The sequence below is a fragment of the Filicampus tigris genome, chromosome 10 (genome assembly GCF_054856515.1).
Source record: "Filicampus tigris isolate MCC_2025a chromosome 10, RoL_Ftig_1.0, whole genome shotgun sequence".
NCBI lineage: Eukaryota > Metazoa > Chordata > Actinopteri > Syngnathiformes > Syngnathidae > Filicampus > Filicampus tigris.
Genome location: NC_141226.1, coordinates 22,190,001 through 22,201,030, shown reverse-complemented (window position 1 = coordinate 22,201,030; position 11,030 = coordinate 22,190,001). Strand labels below are relative to the sequence as shown.

The 11,030-nt window shown below is 40.3% G+C and overlaps 1 protein-coding gene across 4 annotated transcripts in view; it reads right to left on the bottom strand.

The window, feature by feature from the left end:
- LOC147141351 (pituitary adenylate cyclase-activating polypeptide type I receptor-like) overlaps nucleotides 1–11,030 on the bottom strand; it is a 19,487-nt gene that overhangs the window by 5,270 nt on the left and 3,187 nt on the right. For 2 of the 4 annotated variants that reach the window (XM_086044223.1, XM_086044224.1), the window contains exons 2-13: nucleotides 10,200–10,296; nucleotides 7,214–7,324; nucleotides 7,037–7,137; nucleotides 6,867–6,964; nucleotides 6,126–6,258; nucleotides 4,921–5,074; nucleotides 3,887–3,947; nucleotides 3,653–3,722; nucleotides 3,466–3,557; nucleotides 2,310–2,393; nucleotides 779–908; nucleotides 624–665 (exon numbers count right to left, since the gene is read on the bottom strand). In XM_086044223.1, coding sequence (XP_085900349.1) covers nucleotides 624–665; nucleotides 779–908; nucleotides 2,310–2,393; nucleotides 3,466–3,557; nucleotides 3,653–3,722; nucleotides 3,887–3,947; nucleotides 4,921–5,074; nucleotides 6,126–6,258; nucleotides 6,867–6,964; nucleotides 7,037–7,137; nucleotides 7,214–7,324; nucleotides 10,200–10,296 — 1,173 coding nt within the window. The remainder of the gene's footprint in view (nucleotides 1–623; nucleotides 666–778; nucleotides 909–2,309; nucleotides 2,394–3,465; nucleotides 3,558–3,652; nucleotides 3,723–3,886; nucleotides 3,948–4,920; nucleotides 5,075–6,125; nucleotides 6,259–6,866; nucleotides 6,965–7,036; nucleotides 7,138–7,213; nucleotides 7,325–10,199; nucleotides 10,297–11,030) is intronic. The other 2 variants (XM_086044226.1, XM_086044227.1) reach the window with 1 other exon arrangement.

The following is an 11,030-nucleotide window of genomic DNA, read 5'->3' as shown; positions in this document are numbered from 1 at the left end:
AAAAACGAGTGCATTTTGCTGCTTAACTTATATTCCACAAACGGAAAATGAATCAGAATGCCGTGTTTCGACGAGTGGGCCCGCAGGGAACATAATCTTGAAAAAAATATGTTTGGGTTGACTTCCGTATTAAGTCCTGTATTATTTAGAAAAAAAACCCTGAATTTATCAGACACTAAAGAACACATCTTAACCAGGGGTTGCCAATAATTATGGACGCGAAACTGCCAAACAGTTGGTCCATGCCGCATAAAAGGGTGGGGACTGCCGATCAAGTGCACAAATGAATGAATTGAGTCATACGAAGAGCATCATGATTAAATTACTCTTATTGGATTCATTTCATACAGCATAATAAAAAAAAAAATCCTACTTTAAAGTGTAAATAAAGCCTGAGTATGGATAGTTTTTACCCCTTGTTGGATCAAAATCTTGACCCGACGTGCTGGGTCACATCCTCAAGTTCCGCAAAATTGTCTCGGTCCCGGTTAGCGATTCCACCCAATTTTGGGATACTTTAAACCCGGCACTTTTTAAGCCTGTACAATTGTCGATTCCCGGCATATCTTGACAAAAATATGTTTTTTTCCTTGAAAGGATGTAAGGCAGGCAGCACAACTTACCTCCCCGTTGAGGAAGCAGTAGAGGACGGCGACCACAAAGCCCTGCATGGGGTCAAACGGAGGTTTAAGGATCGTGTTTTCGAACACAAAGTACGACTGACGTTGTTTGACCGATGCCGTGACGCATGCCGTCTTGGCGTCGACGGAGCTTTGACCTGGAAGGATCCGAGGCCCAGCTCGAAGACCAGCCGCTCCCTCTTGCTGACGTCCTCGGGGGAGAAGGCAAAGACGGTGTAGTGAATTCCAAACAGGGGGATGAGCAGGAGGGTGGAACGCGCCAGTCGCCTGTGACACACACGCACGCGCACGCACGCACGCACATAGAGGATCAGTATGTTCGAAACATATCTCGGTTTGCCATGTTTGCACTTGTACAACCACAATAATGAACACGGTAGTTCATTATCTGTATTATTACACCGTGTGTGTGTGTGTGTGTGTGTGTGTGTGTGTGTGGTCACGTTGAAGCTGTTGGACAACACAATAATGCAACAAGTAACACAGGACATGTATGATGGCAGACACACAAAGGACAATACAGGATGACACATACACACACACGCATTGAATGCAGTTCTAAGGAGAATTTAGTAGGATTCTGGAAAAAAGTTGAAAAAAATAAAATAAAACAGGAATTCATAACAAATTACATGCTTTTGGATTGCCCGGATAAGCCATTAATTGTTGTAAAAACTTGTACATTAAAAACATAAATCCCATGATGATTTCTTAGAAAACTATTAATCCAACGTTCTCTTTTCAGTAAGTGACAGCGTGGAAAATAAAGAGATGAATGTAAATACATAAAAGCATCACTTAAAATAATAGCATTAATGAATACATGAATATGGAATTAATTAAATGGTTGAAAAAATGACTGGTTTAAAAAAAAAAATACAACTTTGTAAATTATTATAATACAATAAATTAATTAAAGGAATGCCATCAAAATAAATGAATAAATAAAAATGGAAAATATATAAAAAAACGAACGTGTCCATTTTTTATCATAAAATGTATTTGTGATTTTTTTAGAGTAAAAAAAACAGTCATGAAAAAAATCGACTTAAAATGACATTAACTATAACATAAAAACAAACTGAATATGAGAACGACTTACTGTAACATACATTTAAAAATGCAAATAGATCTTTTTAAAATCCCCTTAAAAATGACATTAGCTGTAACATTAATAGGTGAATAAATTAATTTGATGAAAATAAATGAATACAAATATTTAAAAATCCCATTAAAATGCCATTAACTACAACAGCAATAAATAAATGTGACGCAATACATGCACTGTGTGTTTTAGCTGATTCAATATGAACAGTGGTGAACTTTTTGTCGTTGTTTTTTTTTTAGCATGACTCCCTACTCACTCCTCGTGAGAGCAAACTCGTCCGCTCGCTGCTGTTTAAGCTGCTCTTTAACTCAGAGGTCAGGATTCGCTTTTTTCTCATGTGGCGAGTTCGAAAGGTTGCAGTTTAAGCGTCGTTTAAATGCCAGGAGATCTCAGGTAAAAGAAGCACGATGTCATAAGCTAAGACGGCCCGCGCGGTCTGAGCGTGTTTGAAATTGGACGAGTCACTCGGGTTACGTAAAGTATATCATGCAAACACACACGCACGCACGCACACACACGCGCGCGCACGCGCGCGCACACCCCGACAAACACACACTTACAGTGTGATGGCGGACAACTCTGACATCCTGCACGAATGCTGAACAGCCTGTGAGGGCTCACTGAAGCATTTCTGAGCACAGCTGCTACACAGCACAAAGACAACACAACAGCACAACAAAGACAACGTCTTTAAGGACACGCCCATGATCGCGCGCGCACACACACACAAACACGCGCCGTGTGTGCATTTGTCTGCGGATCGATACTGTGTGCAAATACTTTGGCATACGACACCGGGGGTGGGCAACTTAAATGCTTGGAGGCGGCCACAATTTCTCATCAGTGCTACCTAAGCGGACGTGACAAAAATGCTGTTTTACATCTGGACCAAATATGCGCATACATATGTGCCCTGAGTATATTTTGGTTTTCATAATACAGCTTTCAACAAATGTATATAAGATACACTATCCTAGCCCAACAACACCGGATTTGAAGCAAACAACAAAATAACCAAAGTGTTGGTTTTTTTTCCCAGTGCAAAGGGCTCTCTTGCATAACATTTACCATTCATGGATGGCACAAACTGCCAAATATAAAAGAAAAACAACATTAAGTCCAAGAACTCATTCTTTACATTTTTCATGAAAATCTACTCACTCAAAATTTTAATTTTATTTAGGTACTATATTTGTCCTGCATATCATTTTAAAGCTGCAAAAAATTATTAGGGATACTCAGTGGAAGAGCAACTAAGATATGTCTGCCATCGAGTGGAGATTGGTGATATTACGACTTAAAAATATAGTCGACCTCTGCATATCGTCACTGTCCTGTGAAAAACACGTATGTCCATTTTAAAAAAAAAAGTTTTACATTAATGTGAATTTTTTTTCAAAACGACAAATATTTGAGGCTTCCTCTCACATTCCAAAAATACACATCTTACGGTCATCGATGACTCATAATTGTGAGCGTGAATGCTTCTTTGTCTATATGTGACCTGCAATCGACGTCCTTGCTAAAAATTGCGCTTTTCCTTTATGTCTGTGTTGAATTGACGACTCTTCTTTGTTGAATTTGTTGCGTTTTTTTTTTTTCTTATTTTCTGCAAATGCTCAAACATGACTTCGGCAACTCTGCTACTTGGCTAATAAAAAAAAAAAGATCACCTCTGATGGTGGTAAATTCACCCGATGAGGTACGTTTACTCACAGGTAAATGCTGGATTCGTTGCCGCCGATGTCCGGGGACTGCAGCTTCTGCACCAGGATGATGATGATTCCCACAAAGAGAACAAAATTGATCTAAAAAACAGCCCCAAAAAGACAACAAAAACACGTCTTGTTAAACATGACGTCTTCAGGCGGGGGTGGGTGGGCATGAGTAGCTTCTTTCATACCATGATGGAGGCCACGACAGGTCCTTTGATCACCCACCAGAGAGCAGTGTGCTCGTTTGTATCCCAGCATCTGGAGGAAGAGGAGGAGGAGGAGGAGGAAGAAGCAGTCTCCGATTTTACAAGCACATTACGAAAGCCTACACAGTCACTGGGTAACTGCAAGTATGTCGTCAGCACACAGCGATGACTGACACCCTATGAATTCCGTAGGGATGCTAAATGACGGACACTTACCCGGTGTCGTGAAAATGGAGCCTCAGCACGGCCCAGACGGTCACGCAAATGGTGGGGGTTCCTATTAAAAACAAAACAAAGACATTGAGGCAAAAATGATATAAAATTCAATCCCCAAAAAAGAAGTCATTTTTGTATGACGTATTATTGACTCGCTCGGACCAAATACCAATACCAAATGTCACAACATTATATACACGGAGCATATTTTTTTTTTGCTCATGCGTTTCATAATTTATAAGTGATGTAGTGGCTCCATCTAGTGCAGAAATTGATGAATTACAGTTGGGGGCGGGTAACAATCCTTTTGTCAAAATTAAAGGAGGAAATGTTAAGATCTGAAGCGCTGTTATAAATACTACTTCATCTAAATAAAAGCTGTTTTCTCTGCATAAAAAACATGTCTTGAACTAAAGACTGAATGTCTTTTTATTTTTTATAATAATGTATAAATATATAAATCACAATTAGTAATGAATATAAAAATCATTTGGTAGAACAATTGCTGCTTTTCAGAGGAAATTGTATAAAATATGCATTTAATAAATATAATACCTGAGAAGTATGCATATCTATATCGGAAATATATAAAATAAACTACTTAAAATAAAAAAAAAAACAGCATACTATAATTCAGTGATTCTCAACGAACTACATACATATAATATATATACATATAATATATATATATATATATATATGCACACACATATATAATATATACACACACATATATTATATATACACACACACATATATATATATATATTTTGTTTTTTTTGTTTTTTGTTTTTTTGTTGTTGTTGTTGTTGTTTTTCAGATAAAATCCCCCAAATTTAAATACATTACATTCAAATTCGATACAGTCAAATAAAAATGCATACTGTATATAAATGTTTTCTGCGCTAAGCACATACGAGTGCATATAATATAATATCAATGTGATCCAAATAACATTGTGATCTGTGTTCTGCTCACAAAAAAAAAAAAATTGAATTTAATTTCAATTCAAATAAAGGCGTGAAAAGACTCACCCCATCCGACAATGGTGTACCAGTAGAAATATCGTCTCTCGGGAAAGAACGTCTCCACCAGCAGGGTGAAGAGGTAGAGACCTTCGATGAAAAGCCAGAAGTAGTTGGACATGACGCAGTAATGGAAGAAAACCATCACCACTTTGCACGCCACCTGCATGAACACACGTAAAGATGCCAATCCAGCTGCTTTGCTTTAAAAAAACAACAACAACAAAAAGTACAGTATACTCTGGAATGCTGCTCTCAATAATCTAAAATAATGTCCAATAGAAACTGTAAAATGTCTTGTATGTAAAGCGACAGCTTGTATGCTACATGAAATCCTAGCTTAAATTTTAAAAATAAAATAAATCATACATATATATTACATTGTACTGGTGTTTCATTATGGTGAATTTACTACTAATTATAAAAACAAACACAACAATGTGATGAACTGATGTCTGCGGTTATTTCACAGAGTGCCCTCGACGCTTCATCGATGCTTGACAATGCCATTTGTCTCCATCCCTCGCCTTCGACGACCCGAGCGGGGTCAAGCGACGACACCACACACGCGATTCTGGTGCGAGGTGAGGATGTTCACCTGCGGCTGCCATGGTAACCATTGCGGCTATGTTAATTTGAGGCTAGCGGCAATGTGGTCGTTGGCACAGCCAATCAGCTGCATTCATTATAGCTGCTTAGAGCGGGCTATGCCTTCTCGCCGTACAAAGAGCTCGTTTTGCATTTGTAATTACAAGTTCAAGGCTTTGAATCTAATATTTCTTCGGATACAGTTCATGCACTGTATATCCGAAATGTTGGGACTTTTTGTGCACAGATTAAAGATAAACACATACCTAAATATTATATATTTATGTATTTTTAAAAAATCAAATCAAGTATATTAATAACATATCATACAGATGTCATCTAATAAATAAATACTATACATACAATGGTAGTAATAAATAATCGCTTAAAAAATTATGCAAAATCGTCCGATACCGATTTGAATACCGATCACAAAGCCCATTTACCCTTAACAATATAAATCAAAGATATAAAAAATAAAAACAAACATAATAATGTATACAAAGTATTCATGTTTGAGTAGAGAAGGTCTCAAAGATGTCCTATTAAAAAAAAAAAAAAAAAAAAAAAAAAGGAATCCAAATCGTAGCATTTGGAGGTTCTGGTGTGCAGTCTGTCTGACTGACCGTGTGCACAAAGCAGTGGTCGCTATCCTCCTGCGCGTACAGCACGCCGTCCTTGATGAAGACCGAGATGGCTCGCAGCATGAACGACACGAACAGGTTCATGTGGATGAAGTTCCTGGTGCAGTGGAGCTTCCTAAATGGGAAGGAGATACATCCCACAATAATGAAACTGGCACTGTTTTTTTTTTTATTTTATTTTTTTTATTATTTTTTTACCACCACTACCTTTGTTCATCGATCCATACCAGCGACACATAGTGACAGGTCGACCAATTGGAGGACAAAGGCTCTTCCGCTAGATGGAAGAAGCTCCAATAAATCTGACTAATAATTTGTCTTATTTTGAAATCATCACTTCATGGCAAAGAAAATAACGGCGCGGAAGATATATGATTTCACGTTTCAAGGGCATCGGGCATAGATCATGATTTGCCAGTAACTTCACTTTATTATGCTGCATACATTTATGGCCTAAATCTAAATTCATCAGTTGATGCTTTTTTGCATGTTTTTGTACTCTCTGTTGTAAAGTTAAATACTAAAGGACTAACTATTGGTCTGTCAGTAATTCATGTTGTTGTTGTTGGAAGCATTAAGGAACCCCCGCCCCCCCCAAAAATATTTTATTCATTATATATATTTTAAATAATTCTCCGATTAATCGGTTATCTGATTTCTTTTCTTTCGGCCTCAAAAAGCAAATCCGTATCAGTTACGTATTCTTATCATTCTCATGCTGACCTGAACCTGCAGAGGATGACCATGGCAGTGGTGAGAGACACCAGGGACGTGCTGTAGCCAACCGTGTACAGGGCCTTGACCGAGGCATAGTACATATCCTAAAAGGGGACACAGAGCGCGTGACCTCGACACGACATTGACAAGCGCCAAGCGAGCGCGAGAAAGCGTACCGGTTTAGTTGCGTTGTCGTAGAAGAGGCACACGTCCAGGTAGTGAGGGTACGGCTCCGACCAGCCGTCCTCCGTGCAGTTGCGACTCACCCGCCCCATCTCTGCGTATGGAAAACATGCGCGTGAGAAGAAAAGCCCGCTGGGGATTGGAAATCTTGGGAAGAGCCTTTGGCTCACCGTCCTCCGGGCCCATCAGGTCGTGGAAAAACTCGGGGCAGTTGACCGCCACCACCTCGCCCACGTCGGCCGCCTGCCAGCAGGTCAGGTTGTCCCACATCCAAGGGCACGCTGCGGGAGCCAATATGTGCGAGGCTAGTGAATGTGGCGCGCATGCAATGAGGACCAACTCCTTTACCATGGGAAAGTGAATGGAGTGAGGTTCCCAAGGCTGGAAAAGTTAACGCATCAAGTCCCTCGTATGTACATCAGTCCTTGCAAATACTGCAATACCGAGTACGTTAGGTCACTTGCATCGTTCATTGTAAGTATTGCAATACTGCATGATAGTACCTTGCAGTGGTGACTGGTGAATGGAGTGTAGTTCCCCTGTTAGCCCGCCTATACTTTTGTATTGTTTGTAGTAAACAGCGCAAAATGTTATAGGTTTATAACGGAGAGTGGTGGGAAGTAAATGGGGTGCGCGTCCTCATATTTTGGGAATGTGAGCGCATCTGGCATGAGGTTCCCATTGGCGGGCAAAATTAGCGATCCGTAACGCTTACGTCATTTATTGTAAATACTGCAAAGTGTTTCATAACGACAGAAACCAGCGACACGGGGAGTGGGGTTCCCCTGGCTGGAAAAGTTAGCAAGGCGACAAACGACATTGTTCATTGTAACTAGTTGAGTAGTGCATACAGAGTGCTGTAGTTACAATGCAGAAGTGCTGGAAAGTGGAGGGAGGTTCCCATGGATGGCAAAGTGAGCGTGTCCATCTCCTTCACTGTTTCTTGTTCGTTAGCACGTCAATTGATTGACAGAATTTATCAAATGATTGCATAATACGACACGCCTACAACAAAAATGAATGGATAATGCGTAGAATGAGGTTCCCCGGGCTGGAAAAATTAGCGTCGCAATATGCTTACATAATTGATCTGATTAGTGCAATATGTTGTATGCCTACAATAGGGATGAGTGGAGAGTGAATGGAGTGAGGTTCCACTGCCTGGAAAATTTTATACATATACGTTTACACCCTTCATTGGCATAGTGGAAAAGGTTAAGCGCCTCCGACTTGGAGTGGTGGAAACTGAACGGAGTGAGGTTCCCCAAGCCGACATTTTCAAGTCAATACATCATTTATTTAAATACTGTAAAATGTCGCATGTCCTCAGGTCCTCAGGTTAATGGAAAGTGTTAAGAGTGAGCTTCCCCAGAGCGGGAAAAGTTAGCGCGTCAATACTTTTACATAATTTATCGAATTATTGCAAAACATTGTATGTCTACAAGACCGATTAATAGGTAGTGAATAGAATGAGGTTCCCCCGCTGGCAAATTAAGCGTCAATATACCAACATGTTAACTTCTGGAATGTTTAGCTACCGGACTGACTGCCGCTGCCCATATTTGTCAAAAGGAACCACATTTTGTCGTAGTTGGCTTGTGTTTTGAAATGTGAAGAAGCTTAGCTTTGAGTTTTAGGCTACTTCTTGAGGGCAAAATATGCTTTCTTTAGTTATTTCTCTCATTTCAGACCTGTGTACATTCACACACAAAAACAAAAACGCTTAATTCAAATATTAGGTTAATTATTATTATGATTTTAGATTAAAGCGGGATTCAACCCAAACATATTTTTTTTCAGGTCCCACTAGTTGAAACGCGGCATTCTGATAAATTTTACGTTTGTGGAATACGAGTTAATCCTCCCGTTTTTCGCCATCTCTGGGGGCGGCCATTTTGTCTTCTGTCGACTGATAATGACATCACAACTGCTCACAACGACCAATCACGGCTGACCTGTGTTTTCTGAATCCGAGCCATGATTGGTCGTTGTGAGCGGCTGTGATGTCATTTTCAGTCGTCAGAAGGCAAAATGGCCGCCCCATGAGATGGCTAAATACGAGTGGATTAACTCTTAGTCAGCCGTGATTGGTCGATGTGAGCGGTTGTGATGTCATTTTCAGTCGTCAGAAGACAAAATGGCCGCCCCCCAGAGATGGCTAAATACGAGTGGATTAACTCTTAGTCAGCCGTGATTGGTCGATGTGAGCGGTTGTGATGTCATTTTCAGTCGTCAGAAGACAAAATGGCCGCCCCCGGAGATGGCTAAATACGAGTGGATTAACTCTTATTCCACAAACGCAATATTTATCAGAATGCCTTGTTTCAACTAGTGGCCTTGCATAGAACATATTCTTGAAAAAAAAAAATGTTTGCGTTCTCCTCCTTCCACGTTTTTCACCTTCAGCACCTCCCAGCATTTCTTCCCTCCAGATGTTCGCCACCGTTCATGCTCCATCGGTTTTATAGTGATGCACAGGCGCGCCCGAGTGCGTGCGCGCGCGCGCGCGTGAGCCAGAGTGTTGACTCGCATGCATTTTTCTCATGACAGTCTCAAACGACAGCGAGTATAGAGTGTGGACATGCGCAAGTGTGTGTTTTTAGACCTTTCTCTTCTCCCTAATGTGTTTTGCTTGTGTGTGGTGAGCCGGACAGGAAGCCAATTACTTTGAAAGGGCAAATCTGAGTCAAATGAGGCACGCGGAGTTGCCTACGAAGCGCCGCGTCATCGCCGGCTACGCGACGGTGAAGGTGCAACGTCCACTCGACACACTTAATTGCAACGCTACTATTAGCCAGGATACATTTCAATATACAACGACAGAATAAAATGAATGAAAATTTAATCACACATATTGTTATTTAGTCCGACGCAATATTGTAATACTGTACTGGCATTTGTGGGAAAATATTTATTTGAGGTGAGGCTTTTTTTTTTTTTTTTTTTTCAAAGGGGACAGCGTGTTGTGACATAATTAAATATAAAAATAGACAATATTCAGAGAAAATCCAAATTTTTTTATGAGAGGCGAGGCATTTATTATTTCAAGCTGACAACACAGATATGGCATCTATTCAAATGGGGCTGGAGGGGCACTGGTTGAAGAAATCGTTTTTTTGGGTGTAGTTAGTTTTCCAATGAAGCGGACCTACTCACCCATGTCCAAGTCGTCGTTAGGGTCGTGCATGTCCATCCTCTCCATGCATTTGTCATGCTCTCGCTGAATGATGCAGTGCTCCGACTCTGACGCCACCTGAACCAAACACACGTAAACATAGCATCAGCAAACACGGCACCGGGCGGTCGACAGACATATTCCCACACAAGGGGGGCCTCCCTTGTGAAATTCCATCAAAAGAAGTCAGAGACACCTTGTCAAGACTGTGATGTTTTTGGTCGCCAATGACAAAGCTAACATAGCAAACTGCGTGGGTTTTTATTTTTTATTTTTGTTCTGCTTCTTTCCTTTTCTTCATTCACACGTATTACTTTCCAACTGTACTACACTTTATTGATTCTTTTTCAAATTAAAATGTTGGCAAAGGCTTTATTGGGTGACAATGTTTCCCCTGCCGCAAATAGCAAAATCCGTGACTAATTGACGCACCCGCGAAAGGGCTTTGTTGTTGTCTATAAATGCCACCAGATGGCGGTAAAGTAGCACTTTTGTCGAAATTAAACACTCACCAGATGGTGCGGAAGCAATATCGTTATCGCTTTGGGCTGAGCAGCAAGTAGGTGACTTTTTCAGCAAAAAACGGAGGTGAGGGTAAAAAAAATAAATCCACGCGGAACATTTAATGTTGTGGGGGGATTCACTGTACACTTTATTTAGTATTTTCAGAAGCTTTTTTTCCCCCACTTATTATGTTTTTATAATCCAGACAACGAAACAAACAATATATTGATGTTGAATTTTTTTCAAGATGTTAGGGTTAGTGCTGTAATTCAAATCTTTCTTTTCATTCTAATGTATTATTTTGTTTG